At 39.5% G+C, this 17,798-nt stretch overlaps 2 protein-coding genes across 5 annotated transcripts; one reads left to right on the forward strand and one right to left on the reverse strand.

Annotated features, from left to right (window-relative positions):
• The first annotated feature begins 15 nt into the window (after positions 1-15).
• Positions 16-8,091, forward strand: armc5 (armadillo repeat containing 5). Its single transcript, XM_008416345.3, has 7 exons — positions 16-611; positions 691-721; positions 1,411-1,521; positions 2,431-3,313; positions 3,789-4,495; positions 5,604-5,736; positions 6,693-8,091. The coding sequence occupies exons 1-7, from the start codon at positions 231-233 to the stop codon at positions 7,834-7,836; spliced, it is 3,390 nt and encodes a 1,129-aa protein (XP_008414567.2). The 5' UTR covers positions 16-230; the 3' UTR covers positions 7,837-8,091.
• Positions 8,092-8,730: 639 nt separating this feature from the next.
• cox6a2 (cytochrome c oxidase subunit 6A2) lies at positions 8,731-11,412 on the reverse strand. Of its 4 annotated transcripts, none has more exons than XM_081610263.1 (4): positions 11,100-11,412; positions 10,205-10,306; positions 9,001-9,143; positions 8,731-8,920 (listed from the first exon to the last, which is right to left on the reverse strand). In XM_081610263.1, the coding sequence occupies exons 2-4, from the start codon at positions 10,275-10,277 to the stop codon at positions 8,831-8,833; spliced, it is 306 nt and encodes a 101-aa protein (XP_081466389.1). In that variant the 5' UTR covers positions 10,278-10,306; positions 11,100-11,412; the 3' UTR covers positions 8,731-8,830. The 4 variants fall into 4 exon arrangements, with proteins under 4 accessions (XP_081466389.1, XP_008414574.1, XP_008414572.1 ...); XM_008416352.3 differs by having other exon boundaries at positions 10,205-10,309; XM_008416350.3 differs by having other exon boundaries at positions 10,205-10,323; positions 11,100-11,411.
• Between the last annotated feature and the right edge of the window lie 6,386 nt (positions 11,413-17,798).

The raw sequence follows: 17,798 nt of genomic DNA on the forward strand, positions 1-17,798 counted from the left end.
AACTTTCCATTGTCTTATCGGTATTTGTAGTTTGTGCATAGCCCCTTAAGCTTTTTGAAGAGCTTTGCTAGTTAATTAGCAACTCTGCAATTGTTAAAAGTGAAGAAAGATGTTATTTTGCGCCTTATTGCTTCACTGGTGGTGTCCTGTGATGCCTAACGGTGTTCTGGCTGAACAAACACTGGCAAAGTTTGGATAAGTTATCGCGTGACCTGCCAGTTTTATCAGTCATGGCTTTATCACCTGTGAAAAGTGACGGGATGCTGCAGAGAATAAACCCCAAAGAAGGCCAAACATTGACACCAGAGTCCTCATTGACCTGGTGTCTGGCCCACCTCTGTGAACCTGGTTCACCAGGACGGGCTGAGCATCACACAGTCCCATCCAAAGACACAGACAAGCGGTCAAAGATGCATCAGTGGCGAGCCCTCGTTGCCATCAGGACGCAGCATATCAAGGGCGACAAGGCAGGCATCGCCAGATTCAGGGGGAAAGGTGGAGTCAAAGTCCTGCTGGACCTGCTCAAACATCCCGAGTGCTCCAGGAAAGTTTTGGACCTGGCGCTCAGCATCCTGGCCAACTGCTGCACTGAGCTGGAGACACGCTTAGAGGTGAGATCACACTCAGAAAGCCTTTATTCCTATTCATTTTTTTGACTCTTATTAAAATATTTTATGTTTTCCATTCTAGGTGCGCAAGCTTGAAGGGATAAACATTGTAGGTGAGTGTAGAGCATTTGTGTTCAAACTTTTTGCTTTGGGCTAAAACTGGAAAATCTAAACTACCGGCGGGCCACAAAATTCCTTAAATCAAAAATGCACAAGTTAGTTTAGTATGATTTTTATTGTTTTATTTTTTTGTAGTTTTACCTGCTCACCAATAAACTAAATTTTCATGAAGTCTGTATACCTGGTTTTCATCTGACATCACACTTCCAGGAACTTTGTAGCTGACAGCCATCTTGGCGGGCAGTTGTTATGGAGTTGCTATGACAACTACAAACAAGCCACAAGCTTAGAACCAGCTGTCCCCTCGTTCCTATCCAACTTATAAAAAATATAAGTTCCTTACAACTATTAGTCAATCACAATTTTTGAGTAGTTTATCCACCTCTGTGTAATACTAAGATAAATATCAGTGATATTTACTGCCGAACTAAAGAAATTAGCTTAGCGAATGTAGCTTTTATCTGATGGACATGTAGCCTACGTGTTTGTTAATACATGTGCTGACTTTGCCAGTCACCAGAACAAATTGTTATTCACATGGAGGGTTCATACGTTTTTTACAACCCCTGTTCTACATTATATGTTGCTTAGTTGTTTTTTTGTGTGTGTGTGTGTGTTGCAATTTCCACCCCAGTCATTGATTTGTAATAAATCTACAAATCTTTTTGTTAATTTTTAATAGTGGACATAATGAAGAGAAATGTGGCTCTGGAGACGGTCCAGAACCGGGCGGCCAGGGCTTTAGGGAACCTGGCTATGGATCCAGAGAGCTCTGCACTCATCCACTCTGCTGGTAATTATAAAGCGTTTCTATTTTTCTGAAGCTTTAAAACGGTTAATAATTCCATATATAACCCCACAGTGTAAATGTTTGTATTATTTGGGTTTGTGTGATAAAACAACAAAAGTAATTCTCATATATATTTTTGATTTGTATCAGAGCTGCACAATATACCAACTTGTATTGTTTGGAATGATAATATTGCAAAAGAATGACTGGAATTCAATCAAAAAGTGTTTATTATTAAATTCTAAGTGTCACAAATTCATGTTGCTCTTACAGCAATATGCAAACTATAAGCTGAACTTTTCACAGCAGTAATACTGTGCAGACCTGTTCAAAGATAGTCAAAATTTAACATAGCAATCTGAAAAGTGTGGTGTGCATTTGTATTGGACAGTCTGTTGACGGATGTCCCTGAGCTACTATTTCCATTTGAAGAAATGAACTGGTCCCAGTCAAACCAGGAGGGTCTTAGCACTGTCAATCAAACTCTAGCAGTTGCTGCTGAATGTGCTAATGGCACTTATAAAGTAACTTATCAGAAAAATATAGGTAAATAATTACTTAATATTGATTAAAAAATTGTAGTTTTATTGGGAGATTATTTCACTTATAACATGTTGAAATTCTCTTAAAATAAATTTATCTGCCAATGGAACTAGAACTTTTTCATCAATATTAAGGAATTACTTGCCTAAAAGAATCGACTGTCTTGCTGAAAAGAAACTTGAAAGTTAGTTCTGTCGTATTTTAAATGTAATAATGTATTTCTACTAGAAAAAGAGTAAAATTACTTGGTAAGATTTTGTGTTTTTGCAGTGAATTTTTTTATTCAAATAGTTACTAGTTGCAGCCCGTCACTGATCCACCCCAGGATGCCTGAATGAAACATGTCTAATAGTTTATTGTCACCTCTAGGTGGCGTCCCGCTCCTCCTCCTCTGCGTGTCGTCCGCTCCGTCGTCTCCCACCGTCGCTCCGCCCTCTGACTCCTCTCCCAAACTGGAATGCGCCCAGTCCGCCGCTCGAGCGCTGCTCTACCTCTCAGACTCGCCCTCCAACCGCCTCTCGCTGCTCACCCAGGGGACGCTATCTGCCCTCGCCCCTCTTATTGCCCCAGAATACCCCCCCGGCCTGCGGCGCGCCGCCCTGCGGACCCTCCATGAGCTGACCAAGGGCTGCGGCGTCGAATGCGCCAGGGAGGTTTCCCGCTCCGGCGTCTTGTCGCAGCTTGGTGTAATGGCGACGGGGGAGTCTGGCGAACATTTCGAAGAGCTAGCGCTGAAAACGCTGGCTAACGTTTGCTCTCAGGGCTGCCTGCGGCCGCTGGTGGGGTCGCTGGGGGTCATTCAGAGGTTCACAGAGGAGGTGAAGAAGGACCCGCTCAGATCTGGAGTCTTCCTCAAGGCTTTATGCTTGTGCTGCAAAGAGGCGGTGAACCGCGCCAAGGTGAAAGAAAACGGCGGTTTGGAGGTTCTGATGACGTTCCTGTCGTCCCACCAGAATCACCCGCTGTCCAGGTTCGCCATCCTGGCCTGTGTGGACTTTGTTTTTGATGAGTCTGCGATGGAGCAGCTGCAGGAGCTGGGCCTGGTTCCGGTTCTGGTGGCGCGGCTGGCGAAGCTCGCCAGGGGAGAGGAGCACGCAGCGGAGAGGGCGGACGTGAACGCAGCGTCCAACATGGCGCACAACGAGCTGCTGCCCTCTTCCTGTTTGGAGTCATTTGACTTCCCCCCGCCTGAGGGATTCAGGAGGGAGGAGGCCGGGAGGGAACAAGGCTCCTCCAGCTTCTTAAGCCTCAGGTACGGAAAACATCAGCAGTCAGACCAGCAACTGATTAACAAGTTAATGTTGATTTATAAGCAGCTGTTTTATTAGAAACCTGAGTTTTCTCTTGTATCGAGAGCCGGCTGTCTTTCATAACATAATGGGCAAATCTTTCATAATACGGTGAACAAAAAGTCATTAAACTTTACATTATTTTGTGTGTCAGATGCATTAAATAGTGACTGAATAAGCAGAAAATTATGATTTTTCTCACATTAGTAGATTTGGACATATTTATAAAATATAATGAACAGGAACCTCTTAGTCTGATGGAGAATTGGGGTCATACTAAGAAAAAATACAATTATGAGAAAGAAGTCGTAAAAATACGACAATAAATTTCCAATATTAAGAGAATGAAGTCTTTGTGTTTAGAGAATAAAGTTAAAATATTTGGACATTAAAGTCGTAGTAATGCTAATAAAATGCTGCCCCTGAATCGTCCCGCAGGTCCTGGTTGCTTTCTGAGGGGCTGATCTCGTCTGAAGGAGAACTGCTGGATTCCTCCTGTGCTGATGCTGAATGGGGGGGGCTTCACCCCTCATCTTCCTCCTTTCAAACCTCTTCCCCAAACCCAGACTGCAGCCCTTCGCCTAAAACCCCGTCTTCATCAAGCTCTGCTTCCAAAAAATCAGCTCCACCTCTGCCACCTGTCTCCTCTTCATCCTCCTCCTCCTCGTCTTCCTCCGATCTCCAAACTCTGGCTGCTTCCTCCCCCGTCTCCCCATCAAAGTTCTCTTCACAGAAACGGCGGCGCTCTCATTCAGCAGCTTTCTTGGCTAAAGTCGCTTTGGAAAGCCCTCCTTCTGTACCCCGATGCGGCGCGTACCATCACCCCTACCACCCCGAGCCCTGGACGCCGGAGTCGCCCATCCTGCTGCTGCTGTCCCGCTTCTCGCACGCCAGCGACCCCAGTGCGGCGCTGGTCAGCTCGGCCGTCATGTCCGACCTGCTCTGCTACCTCACCCAGCACCAGGACCCCAGCAGCAGGTGCTTCCGCATGCTCTGCCGCTTGAGCTGCAACCCGAGCTGCTTGCAGGCTCTGGTCCGGACCGGTTCCGTGGCGCTGATTCGCCACCGTCTCTGCTCAAATGAAGATGGGTTGGAGGGACGACAAAGGCAGACGGACCGAGTGAGAACCAAAGTGAAACAGCTGGGTAAGAGGAGGAGGGCCGCAACAAATGATCGTTTTAGCTATTGATTGATCAGATATTCTAGCTATTAATTAATTATTTTTGATGATTAATCAGTTATTGTCATGATTAATCAGTTATTCTGGCGATTAATCGTTATTCTGGCAATTAATTGATTATTTTTGATGATTAATCACTTATTCTCATGATTAATCAGTTATTCTGGCGATTAATCGTTATTCTGGCAATTAATTGATTATTTTTGATGATTAATCAGTTATTCTCATGATTAATCAGTTATTCTGGCGATTAATCGTTATTCTGGCAATTAATTGATTATTTTTGATGATTAATCAGTTATTCTCATGATTAATCATTATTCTGGCAATTAATTGATTATTTTTGATTAATCCATAAAATTGGCACCTTCTGCACATTTTTTTAAACTACTTAAGCCTTTTATACAGTATTAGAAATTGATTAAAAGATGAAAATAACAAATGAACTATTTTTTTTAAATGGGAAAATAAATATTTTATTGTAACTGAATTGTCAATTAATTTAATTTTGTAATCGATTAATTAACTGGAGCATACAGACTCAAAAAAGGCCATTTTGTAAAAGGAAAACACTCTCAGATCAGTAATAAAGACAAAATATAAACATTTTGTCTTTGTATGTAAATATCTTCTACCCATAAATCCACTGTTGACATACTTTAAGCTTCACCTGGTTCTGTAAAATTCTCCTATTAAGAACCTTTTGCTATCCAGTCATTAATTGGTTAATTGAAACAAAGTCAGCGGATTAGCCTGAAGCAGAAAAGGCTTATTTAAGTATTTATTTAGTATTATGTTTAGCTGCATATTCATTCTTGGCTACAAATGAGCAGGAGTGAACCAAAGGATTTTGTAGCGGTTTCTTATTTAGGAAAATAATTGAATTATTTGCATTTTTAACATATTTTTAATATTATATAAAGTTTTAAGTGGCTAAATGAGAAATCAGCAGAATAATAGATTGCTAAAATAATTGTTTTCTTCAGCTCCACATTAAATAAATGATGAAAATAGAGATTATCAGTGGATCTCCATGAACTGAGCCTTATTTATTCTGCCTGCTGCCTCTGTAGGCGACGCGCTGCTGAATAATTTGCGTGTCCAGTGTGAGTCCGGGTTCGGTTCTGGCGTTCTGACCCATGTGATGCTGTCCGGTTCCGAGTCAGACAGGATGAACTGCGCTCTGTCTCTGCCATTCATCACCAGGCGAGTACCTCGTTTTTTAAAACATGGGAAGCTGAAATAACTTTTTTCATTTAAACCGTCTCTGATTTGTGTAAATTTCCTGTCACATAGTTTCTTCTATTTTGGCTGATTTTGCATTTATTTTTCCTTGAAAGTGATATTTAAACTGCTGAGGTTTATAATAAAGTGCAATAAAACCCAAATCTGGAAACTTTTACAGTGGAAACCAGATATTTTCATACATTTAATAAATAACAGACACATTTTTATCTCAGTTTCTGAAGTTAAACTAAACTTGTTTTTTGTTAGAATTATGAAAATTTTTTATATTTCCTAAATGCAGCAAAACTTATAGAGAACATATTATATTTTTGAATATTTATCAATTGTAATTTCTCAATTGTATTGATCTGTGCAAGTTAAATAAAAGTTGGCTTATATACTAGACATTACACATTTCAAATGGGGGATTTTTTTTAGGATGTGAGAAAGAAGCATTTTAAAACATAAAATTAGCGATTATTTTAGTAATCAATTAATCGATTATTCTGATTAATCGGATAAGAATGACACTCTACAGCTCATTCTCATTGCTGCTTATTCCTAGTAGAAAACGAGCAGCAATACATTTAAAACTAATGATTCATATAATTATTAGTTATAATTATAATAAAACACTTTATGCAGCAATCAGCCGATTATCCCTCGATCGGCTCAGATCAAGGGATAATTGGCTCATTCTTAAAATTCTAAAAAATAATCACCATTTTCTGTGATAGTACGATGTTTCTCTGTCATTAGCACATTTAGCAGCAAGTACATGAGTTTGATTGACAGCGCTAAGACCCTCCTCCTGGCCCTGATTGGTTGTTTTTGATCTTTTCACATATTACCTCAACATGGCGACAGTTTCAACAAATGTTTTAAAAAGTTACTGCACCTTTAAGGAGACGTTTAACTTTATTTTTGTCCAACAGCAACAAATCGTTATTGAAGAAGCTTCTCCTGGATTGTGGCGGCCTCCTTGCGGCGCTGAAACCTCTGAATTGCGCATTTGATGATGATGAGGAAGAGGAAGAGTCGGACTCAGACGTGACGTCTCAGCCTCAGTATTTCCCTCTCCTGTTCGGATGCCTTTCTGCTCTGACTGGTTCCGTTAAACCCAAACCGGTAGAAAAGAACCCAAACCCGACTGCTACCGGAGCTTCCCCGCCGCTGTTGAAGAAGCCTCGCCTCGAAGACTCGTCCTGTCCGTACGGGAGTTCGGACTTTGACCTGGTTTTGGAGCTCGATGATGCGACCCGGTTCCCAGCCAACCGGGAGGCCGTGGCCGAAACCGGTTCTGAGTACTTCCGGGCTCTGCTGAGAGGCGGGTTCGGAGAAGAAGCCCAGTGCGACGCGAACGAAGCCATTCTTATCAAAGATGTGAGTGCAGGCATGCTGCTGCCGCCGCTGCATTACCTTCACGGCTGTCGCTTCGGTTCGGACCCGGAAACCGGAGGCGAATGTCAGACTTTAAACTCGCTGGTTCTGGACGGACTGGAACGGGCCGAGTCGCTTTCAGCTGGAGGTTTCCAGAAAACCCGGTTAGGCGAGGCGATGGTCGGCGCATCCAGGTTTCTGGTTCTCGACCTCCAGAGGGAGTTGGAGGAAGTTTTTCTGTCATTTCTCGAATCTTGGTCCGATCGACCCAATCAGTCAAACAAAACCCACATCGTAAAATCCGAACCCAACCAGAAGAGTTCTGATCCAACGTCGGAGCTCGAGCTGACGGCACCGACCAAAAAACTAAACGGTTTGCCTGAAAAAGTGGAAGAAAGAGTTGAGTTCACTGGACTCAGTGGAAGTTCGGCCCAGAACACGAACCTTCCTGGGTCCAAATCAGAAGAGGACCAACCCGCCTCGTTAACTGGTTTGGCGGTGTCGCTTCCCCAGTTGTACTGGTTCTCCCAGCGCTACAGCTACCCAGCTCTGGGCCGGGCCTGCCTCGCTGTGCTGCTGGGCTTCCAGAACCGACCCGGTCCGTTTGCGGATTGCCTTCGCAGACTGACCAGGGAGGCCGACTGTACGGAGACTCTGAAGCGGGACCTGCTGAGCCTCGTTTCAGCGGCTTTAGTCTGAAATCCGGTTCACTTTGACCACAGAAAATAAAATAAAATAAACGAGCGGTGCTTCATTTCCATCTTTTTCAAAGCATTCGTTAATTTTTTATTTCAATGTAATCAAAGAAGAATGTCCGTTTGACGAAAATCTGTTAAAATGCTTTTTTTTTTTTCTGAAATTCATTTCTTTGGTGTTTATTTTGTATATAAAGATATTAAATGGAAAAAATATGTAAGCATCTGAACTGTGCCATGTAAATATATTGTCACATCACTTTGCTGTCGTTGATTTTTTTCCTCATAAAATGTTCAGTGCTATGGCATCAAATTCCTGCCAAAAAGTCTCCAGGTGTCTAGAAAAAAACTAAACAAAATTGAATTTGAAAAGTTTAAAATTTGCTTTTAAAAACCGTCAAATGTTGAGATTTATCTCAGAACTATTTCTGGAGAAAAAAAAACGTGAAAATTTCTGTTGAAATCTTCCAAGTTTTTTTTTTTTTCTAGAAAATTTCTGAAATTGATCTCAAAATGTTTTTTTCTTGCAAATGTTTGACTTTTCAAACAGAAATTTTCACATTTTTGGCGGAAACATTCTTGCTTGATGTTCAAACTGCACAACGTTGATTTAAAGCCTAAATTTGAGAAGCGTCGTTTGCAGTTGAATCCAGATATTAAAAAAAGACATAAGACTTTTTTTTTTTTTGCTGTTTCAAGTTCAGTCAGACCAAATTTCTCTTATTTTAGGTCAGAATTACCAAAATTGTTTCTATTTGCTAAATGCCAGAAAAACTAAATTAATTGAATCTGATTATTTACGATTAATAGATTAACTGTTTCAGAAATATGTATTTCTGGCTGACATTTGGTTCCAAAATGCGACAAATCATTTTCAATATGAAGTATAATGGATATCTGATGCTTGATGCACGTTTTATTACAGAAGCAGCTTAATCCAGGATGAAGTTGTTTTATTGTTGGCCGTGCAGGTTGGCTCAGATAATCAATAACAACGATCAGTGATCTGAGCCCTCGTAACCCTCAGGAAGAGCGTTTGCGTGAGAGTTGTGGAACAGCGTGTGGTTTCCATCGCCCCACGGAAATCTCTGGAAATGGACAATAAGTATAAAACGGTTATTGTTGTTTTAAGTGGAAATCTAAACGTGAAAACTGTTTGCAGACTCGCCTTGGTGCGGATGCGCAGGTGTGAATACGGAACAAATTCCGGGTGGTCATGGGAGTGTTCCTGCGTCTTCATGAAGGCGTTGGCCATGCAGACGCCGACGCCGGGGAAAGCCACAACGATGGTCAGGATCTTCCAGGTTTTTGCTGCGGAAACAAACAAATTGATCGAATGCGAAAAAAGTGGGTTTGCGTATGCGACACAGAGGTAAAACGGATAAGAGTAGATGGAGAACAAAATGAGCAAATCTCAGAACTTTGAGAGATATAAAATATTTGGACATTTTCAGAGTTTCTAAAGTAAAAAAAAAATGCTTGAAAAAAACAAACATTTTGAGTTCAATCTAAGACATTTTCTAGAAAAACTGACATTTCTGAGTTTCAAAATTTTGACATGTTACACTTCCAGAGTTTCATCTTGAGATTTTTTTTCTAGAAAATTTCTCAGATTAATCTAAAAAATTTCAGTTTTTTTTTTTTAGAAAATGTTATATAATATACATTTCTAATTTTATAGAAAATTTCTTAGATTCATTTGAAAGTATCAGTCTTTTTTGTCTTAGAAATTTTTTGACTTTTTTTAAACTCAAATTTTCAAGTTTTTTCTAGAAAATTTTGATGTTAATTTCTAATTGTCAGGTTTTTATTTTCATCTTTTTCTTTTGCTAATTTTAAACTTTTGGAACTCAGAAATTTATTTGAATTTTTTTTGACTTTTCAAGATCAAAATTTCCAATTTCTCTGCTAAAAATTGTCTGAGATTAATCTAAAAACTTCTGAGTGTTTTGGAAGAAATTTACTCCTACTTTTTTGTCTACAAAAAAGTTTTGGCACCAATGTTTTGGCGCCCGCTCTGGCACAAAATGCCAAAACAATGGCAGGAAAAGTGTTCCTGCTGGAGAATGAGCCAGGGCGCCATTTTTTCCCTGATTGAGTCATGCTGTCAAAGAAAGCTCTGAGGCAGAAAACAAAAAAACATAACATGGACAAAGATAAAAAGTGAATTTAAACTGGCATTTTCAGTTAAGTTGTGGTTTTAGACCTTAAAATCCTTGAAAAGTGTTTCAATTTTATTGTGGGAAAAGTGTAGGAAGTCTGTTAATGTTCAGCCAATCGTTTCTGTGCTTTTACAAACAGTTTATCCAGGACAGTTTTGAAACATGACAGCGGTTGTGTTTGGTTTGAAAGGTCAGTGAAGACTCGCTCACCTCCCTCGTGACTCGAGTGTGACGCAGCAGCGAGCGCTCGCCGCGCTGCCATGGCAACCGGAGACAGCGACATCTGCAGGTGTGGAAGGAATCAGGTACTTTCTGCTGTAGGAGTAAAACTTTGACACACAGCTGAGTAATCTACTGTAACCAGCAGTTAATTCAAACATAACAAACACTTTAACTGATTTAAACATTTCAGCTTTGGTACACAACCAAAAACACAAAATCTCATGAAGTGCTCTTTCTAGTTGTGGAAATATTTTGGTGTGCTTGAAATAAGACAAAACTAACTTACAAGTAATTTTTCAGTAAGATATAGCAGGTTTTTATCAGCAAATAATTACTTAATATTAAAAAGTGCTGGTTCCACCAGCATATTTTTCACTTATAACATGGGAAAAATGTGCTGTTATAAGTAAAATTATCTACTAATTGGACCAGGACTTTCACTGCAAAAACACAACATCTTAGCAGGTATTTGTGTACAGTTTCTAGTGCAAATATCTTATTACACTTAAAATAAAACAAAACTGACTTTCAGGTAACTTTTAAACAAGATATAGGAGCTTAGTTTAAGTCAGTGATTCTTGAATATTGATTAAATATTATCATTACTTCACTGAAAACATGGGGAATTTTTGTACTGTAAAATAATCTGCCAGTGAATCTAGCACATTTCTAGATTAATATTAAGGAATTATTTACTTAAAGCTCCTTTATCCTGCTGAAAAGTTACTTGCAAGTTAGTTTTGTCTTGTTCCAAGTGTGATAAGATATTTGCACCAGAAACTGGAAGAAAGTACTCGGTACAGTGTGTCTGGTCCCTTTGCAAGTAATCTAGACAACAGTTGAGCCAATAAGATCGAACAGATACAATCCTGAGTAAACTCACCGTTTCAGGTGGTTTGTTCTCTCGAGGTTTCACTACAAACGCTCCTGTCTGCTCGTTTGTCCTTCAGTCTGTCCTGAGCTGAACCGACCGGGCCGGACTCCTCCCCTTGTCAGCCTGTCGCTCGGCCAAGAAACTCGGTTTATATTTGGCAAAGTGGCAGCTGATAGGCGAAAGTGAAGAAAGGAAGGAGCTGCAGTTTCTGCTTCAGAGACAAACAGGACGGCGTCTAAGAGTTTACATTAACCAACTTTCAATTTTGGTTTGATCTGAGCAGCTGCAGTGGACAGTGGTCACTGCACAGCTGTTGTTTACAGAAGGGAAGATTGTAGGTCAAAGGTTGAAATAACGTGGGAGGTGGGATTCCTCTTCCTATTGGTTAATGTTTAATTCTTAATTTTCTTCCAAAATAATTCAGAATGAGCGTTAAAGCTGCAGTACGTAACTTTTATACACATTATTTACACTTTTGTTGAATCTGTTGACAGTTTCAACTTGTGCACTGCAAAAACACAAAATCTTACAAAGTATTTTTGGTCTAGTTTCAACTGCAAACATTTTATCCAACTTGAGATAAGACAACATTAACTTAGAAGTAACGTTTGAGGGCGATATAGGAGCCACAGGCAGATTGCCACAAGAATTTTTTCCCATAAGTGGAATAATCTGAAAGTAGAACAAAAGCTTTTTCATTCATATCAAGCAATTGATGATTTAAAGCAAATTTTATAGCTTTCTGAAAAGTTACTTGTAAATTAGTTTTGTCTTATTTGAAATATATTAAGACATTTGCAGTACAAACTAGATCAAAAATACTTTGTAAGTTTTTGTGGAAAAAAATCTGGTGAAAAAAAATCAAGCTCCTCTGCCTTCTCCAAGAAACAACCAATCAGAGCTAGGAGGCGGGTCTTAGCGCTGTCAATCACCTCCATGTGGCGCTGTTCATCCCCCCTTTATCTCTGCTACGATGACTTTCCATCCACAAACAACTTGCTGCATCCTTGTTGGTTGTGCAGGAGGCTCCACTTCTGCTTTGTACGAAGCCTGTCCAGAATGCTAATGCTATTTAGCATAGCCACCAACGACTGTGGATAAACTGTTTTCTTGTAACGGTAAGTTGTTTCTCACTCATTTCAGGCTGGATCAAGATCACGAATGTCCTCAAAGGTCCGGTTCTGAATCTGTGAACATATCTACCCATTTATCTGTTAAAATGTTAGACTTTCCCCTGTGTTCTAATATTACTTCTCAAAATATAATAATATTTTACATCTTTTCACACTGGTGTAATTATGTCCTACACAAATGAAAATTGAATTCATTTGACCAACACAATAATATTTTCACATTGCTGTTATTGTAAGGTTCAATGTATGTGGTCACAAAAATGTTAAGCAGGTTAGAATAGGTCTATGGTCTATACAAAACATGCTCATTACATTTTTAGCATAAAATTGTTCTTATATAATGAAATTTTATTCTGCCCATTTCGGAATTACATGTTTTTGGGCCGGCACCAGCAACCCTCCCGACCCTACTGAGGGACAAGGGTGAAAGAAAATGGATGGATGGATGGATGTTTTAGGGCCTCTTGTCATTTTAAATCCGATTAACCTGCTACAGGTCACGACCCCAACTCTATGTTTACACTCACACATGAAAATAGCTGCAAACAGATGCACAATTATACAACTGCATGGCTTTGAAAAGCAGAAGTGGAGCCTCTTGCACAAGCAACAAGGATGCAGCAAGTGAGTTCTGGATGATAAGTCAACAACAAAACACTTGTTCTTTCCAGCAGCCATTGTACAGTGGATACAGCAGTGAAACCAGCTGACCAAACGTGCTGGAGCTCCATTTGGGTTGCTAGGTAACAGGTGGAGCTCTGCTGGGGTTGCTAGGTAACCGTGCAGTACCCATGGAATGTGACTTAAAAATTGGGAGATTTTTGAAACGGCTCGTTTTCCAGACTCTAAAAACCATGAACTGCATCTGGGTGTTTTTTTTAAAGCTCTCCAGCTTTTTTTAGAAGCAGTTTAGATCCAAATGGAAGTAAAAAAATACAAAAGTTAATTTTGCGTAACAGGTCCCCTTTAAATAATCAGCAGAATTACTTACTGTATTCTTTATCGTAAAACATCTTGACCCCAGGTTACTGTGTATTTCTATTAACCATAGGTTTGGTGTCTGCTGTTGGATCTACATGCTTCAAAAATCAAACTCACCGGCTTTAAAATGATCCACAGAAACTCTGAGTATCTTTGAAATGCTGAAGTCAGTTTATACGCTAACATTTTAAAAGTTTATTTCACATCTTTCTAGAGTTAAAAAGACAATCTTTTGCTTTCTCATTTTAAGAATTTTAAATGCTTTTCTTGTATTTTTTGGTGTTGGATATACGTCTCCCTCTCTCGGCTGTACATTTTCAGTTTTTTGTCAGTTCAGTGTGGACAGCTCCTGGCAGCGGGTCAAACTGAAACAGGAGCCAGCGGTGAAGTCAGACAGTCGTACAGCCGGCTGTCTAAACGTTTTTTTTTTGTTCCAAACAGAAGTGAATTGCCGTCTCAGTCTGAAGACCAGCTACTGTAGACACACAGGTTAGCATGTCCTGCTTTTGGTAAAAAGGTCTAAACTTCAGCTTTGATTCAGGAAATGAAATAAATTTAAACTCTGTTGATTATTTTAGGGAAAAAAACTGTCTGATTTTGCTGTAACCAATGTGACGAAAGATAAACACAGTTTCTCTAGATCTTGCTGACTGACACATTTAATCCTAGAAATGTGTCAGCTCATAAATGTTTGACTTTTTTAGAAAAAAATTATGAGATTAATCTCTCCAGGTGATAGAAGACTGTCTTTATAACTATTTTTATGTGTCTCTAGGTGCGTTTTCCATTAGCCATATAATTTTACAAACTGGAATTACGAAAATAATGGAAACATACCAATTTCGAAAAAACATGATTTATTGGATTCTTTATTTTTTTCTTCATCTTCCCTCCAACTTCCTGAGGCGCCCCCTGGCGGCTGCAGGGAGCCTCGCAGACTCAACACAGCGACCTGTGAGCGATCACATCCATCTTTCTTTAAGGACAACCTGCTCTGCCAATAAAACCTGCCTGGAGTTGGTTTTGCTCTTGAGTTTTTGCTCATTTCACACCAAGAGAAAGAAAACTGTTGGTTGTACGTGAGGCAGTAAGTGTGTGTGATGTTGGACGGAGGTGAAGAGTTTCTCTGTCAGCTCAGTTCTGGCCCGACTCTCCCTCATAAAGCCGAGACTCTTTTGATATCCGAGTGCTTTAGAGCCGGATTGTTTATTGAGTTTATGAGCTCCATGGCAACAGTTTCTCTGATGTTTGTTATGCAGACGGTCTGAAGATGTTTCAGGCAGACGATGAATGTATAATGGTAATAAAAAGAACATTCTCTTCAAATAATTTCTTTGGGGTTTTGTTTAATTAAGAAAGTGAATGTCACTTTAAGGTGTTTTCCTATTGTACACACGCACAACACATATAAAGCAGAGCTCGTCGTAAATCCAAATAATATTGCAGTAATGTAGTTTTGAAGTAATTTTGTAATTAAACATTTCGAAAATTAATTCGCTAATTGAAAAAAAAAATCTACTTTTACAATAAGACGTTTTGACGCTAGAGTTAGTTTATTTATTTATTATAGAAATGTATTTTTTACGCAACCCTGCAATGGAAACGCGTCTTTTGCATCACACGAATCACGTGATCAACAACCGGATGTTGCCTCTTGCGAAAACCACAAAGAACACAGCAGGAAGTAGTTGGAGGATCGTGTCGACTCAGAAGATTAAACTCATGAATTTTGAGGTCGATTTGAGAATTGTTTTTTGCAAAAGACTCACAAATTTGAGTTTGAAAAGTCAAAAATTTAATTTGAGATTAATCTCAGAAATGATTTAGAAAAACTTTGAAATTTTTTGGTTTGAAAAGTCAAACATTTCTTAAAAACACATTTTGAGATAAACCATTATCTCAGTTATGTTTTAGGAAAGAATTTTGAACTTTCTGAGTTTCAAGTCAAAAGTTTTGACTTTTGAAAGTTAAAAACTTTCAAAAGGTTTTTGAAGAAAATTTATAACACGAATCAGGAGTTTTTCTCACAAATTTTGGACTTTCGGAGCTCATAAATGTTTGAGTTTTTAGAAAAAAATTATGAGATTAATCTCAAAATTTATATACATATTTTTTGCCGTTAAATTACTCCGTATTTTCTATGTATGGTGATACGCAGAGTTTGTTTGTTGTGAAGTCAACCAGCTGGGCCTGCGCCAATCAAAGACTGATTACACGAAGAGTATAAAACATTTGTTTTTAATGCTAATTTGTGCCTCTACATTAGAGGGCGCTGTGGATGCGACTTCTTAAAATAGTTCCCAGATTAAATAAACAACCTAGAAAACCAGAACTGAGTGAATCTGCTGAGGCGGTAATATCAGTCTGCGCCTCTCAGCCGCTGTGACATGAGGAGCTCCTGAGGTGATTCCTGCATGCAGACTCTTGAACAAACCAAGATGATTTCACTGTGAAAAACATCCTGACTCCATGAAGCTGCATGCGATGCTGAGGCGCACAGTGTTCCCGCGCAGTGGAAACTTCCACACGCCGCCCGTCACAGCAGCGGGTCCCGTGCAGACGGAGCGAGCCGAGCGCCGATCAGCTTCTCAATGTTTACCTGCAGTCTGACATGCACACCTCACAAATTATACAGTGTGTGACTTGTTCGAGGTACGTTTTCATTTCCAGCCCGATCTGGTGGAAATCTTCAGCGCACAGCTAACTGCTGTTCACTGAGTGGAGGTGCGCTCAGTGTAGGGAACATAACGCGATATAATTTAGCATAATTATTATGCTGAATTCACCTTTTGTACGTTTTTATGCTTCCATGTGTGTCTCAGCTGCTTTTAAAACCAACCCAAATGTTTTTTTGGACAGAAGTTAGTGTTTTTTGGTGTCTGGAAAATGAATCATTTCAAAAACATCCCCATTGTTAAGTCACAATTGGGCTAGCAACCGAAGGAACTCCAGCACTTTTGGTCAGCTGGGTTTGTATGTGCTGTACAATGGCTACTAGAAAATACAGGTGTTTTGTTATCTTCCCATCCAAAAACCACTTGCTGCATTTTTGTTGGTTGTGCAGGAGTCTCCACTTCTGCTTTTCAAAGATGTACAGTTGTATAATTGTACAGTTATACAACCATATAACTGTATGCAAGTGTAAACATGGAGTCAGGGGGGCGTGAATATAAACAACTTATTTGGATTTAAAGTAACAAGACAAGAGGCCTTTGAATCTCATTATCTGAGAATTATTTTGTGCTGTCAATCACCCTCTGTGAGGTGCTCTCCTTCCCCTTTACTCTCTACTAAGCTGCAGCTAGCATAGCCCGTTATGATCGCTAATGCTAGTTAGCATAGCTACCAATGACGGCAAATAAATGGTTTTCCTGTAACGGTTTTGCAGCATTTCCAAAACCTTCACTTTAACCCCGAAGGTGTGCAGGTTATGCTCAAACATTAAGTCTGTGCCATTACAAGCCACTTGACATCAACGCGCCTGCAGAATTTGAACATAATCTCATTATTTTCCCTCTTCAATCCTTTTTAATGTCCATCTTGAAGCTTTGACATCTTCCAGAAAGCTGACCCACCTCCCGCAGACGCAGACAGACGAATGTTTAGAGGTGAATCATGGATGAAGGAGTGGTGAGTCAGACGGGGGTTGTGTTATTGTCTTGTTCTCGGTACCACCAGGGAAGACGATGCGGTGGTCCGCACATGTGACGAACGTTTTCCAGCTGTCTTCCCTCAGCGCTCAATCATAATATGCGGTTCTGTAGTTTGCATTCAGTGCTGCTGTGCACAAATTTAAGACATAAACTTTACGTTAAGAAATGGCTGACAGGACCCACCGCAGCATAACATAAAGAGGATCATAAAGGCCGTTTATGCTGCACTGCAAAAACACAAAGTCCTAACAAGTATTTTTGTTGAGTTTCTAGTGCAAATGTCCTAATAAACTTAAAATAAGCCAACTAACTTCTCAGCTACGTAAATAGCTTGGTTTAAGTCAATATTTGCTTAATATTGATTAAAAATTAGTACTTCCATTGGCTGATTATTTCACTTATAAAATGGGAAAAATATCTGGTGACAAGTTTTTCATCAATATTAAAGAATTATTGACTCAAACAAGCTAATTATCTTCATGAAAAGTTACTTTTGAGTTAGTTTTGTCTTATTTCAAGTGTATTTGCTCTTAAAATAAACCAAAAATATTTGGTAAGTTTTTGTGATTTTGAACTGGGATCTTTGTCTGATGCACCTTTTTATGGTAGAGAACATTTCTTTAGAAGGAAACTGTGTAAAATTGCTTTTTAATGAGACCCGTTTCCTTCCTACAAACATTCATTACGTCATGTTTTTCTGTCTAATGGCTCCCTAACGTTGGCACACAAGTATAATATATGAAGTCACTTTCTTTCCACTTAATTTCTTACCTAAATATTTAAACGACTTAAAGAGAGTCCTGCTTGTTTATGTTTTTCTAACAGGTGTGATGATGAAGTAGAACCAGAAAAACAGGTAAAAGTTTTAAAACGGGACAAGAAGAAGCAGCTAAAATAAAATAAAAATGTTTTTCATTTGTGTCAAAATGTGTTTGAAAAAA

The sequence above is a fragment of the Poecilia reticulata genome, chromosome 8 (assembly GCF_904066995.2).
Source record: "Poecilia reticulata chromosome 8, P_reticulata-male-v2, whole genome shotgun sequence".
NCBI lineage: Eukaryota > Metazoa > Chordata > Actinopteri > Cyprinodontiformes > Poeciliidae > Poecilia > Poecilia reticulata.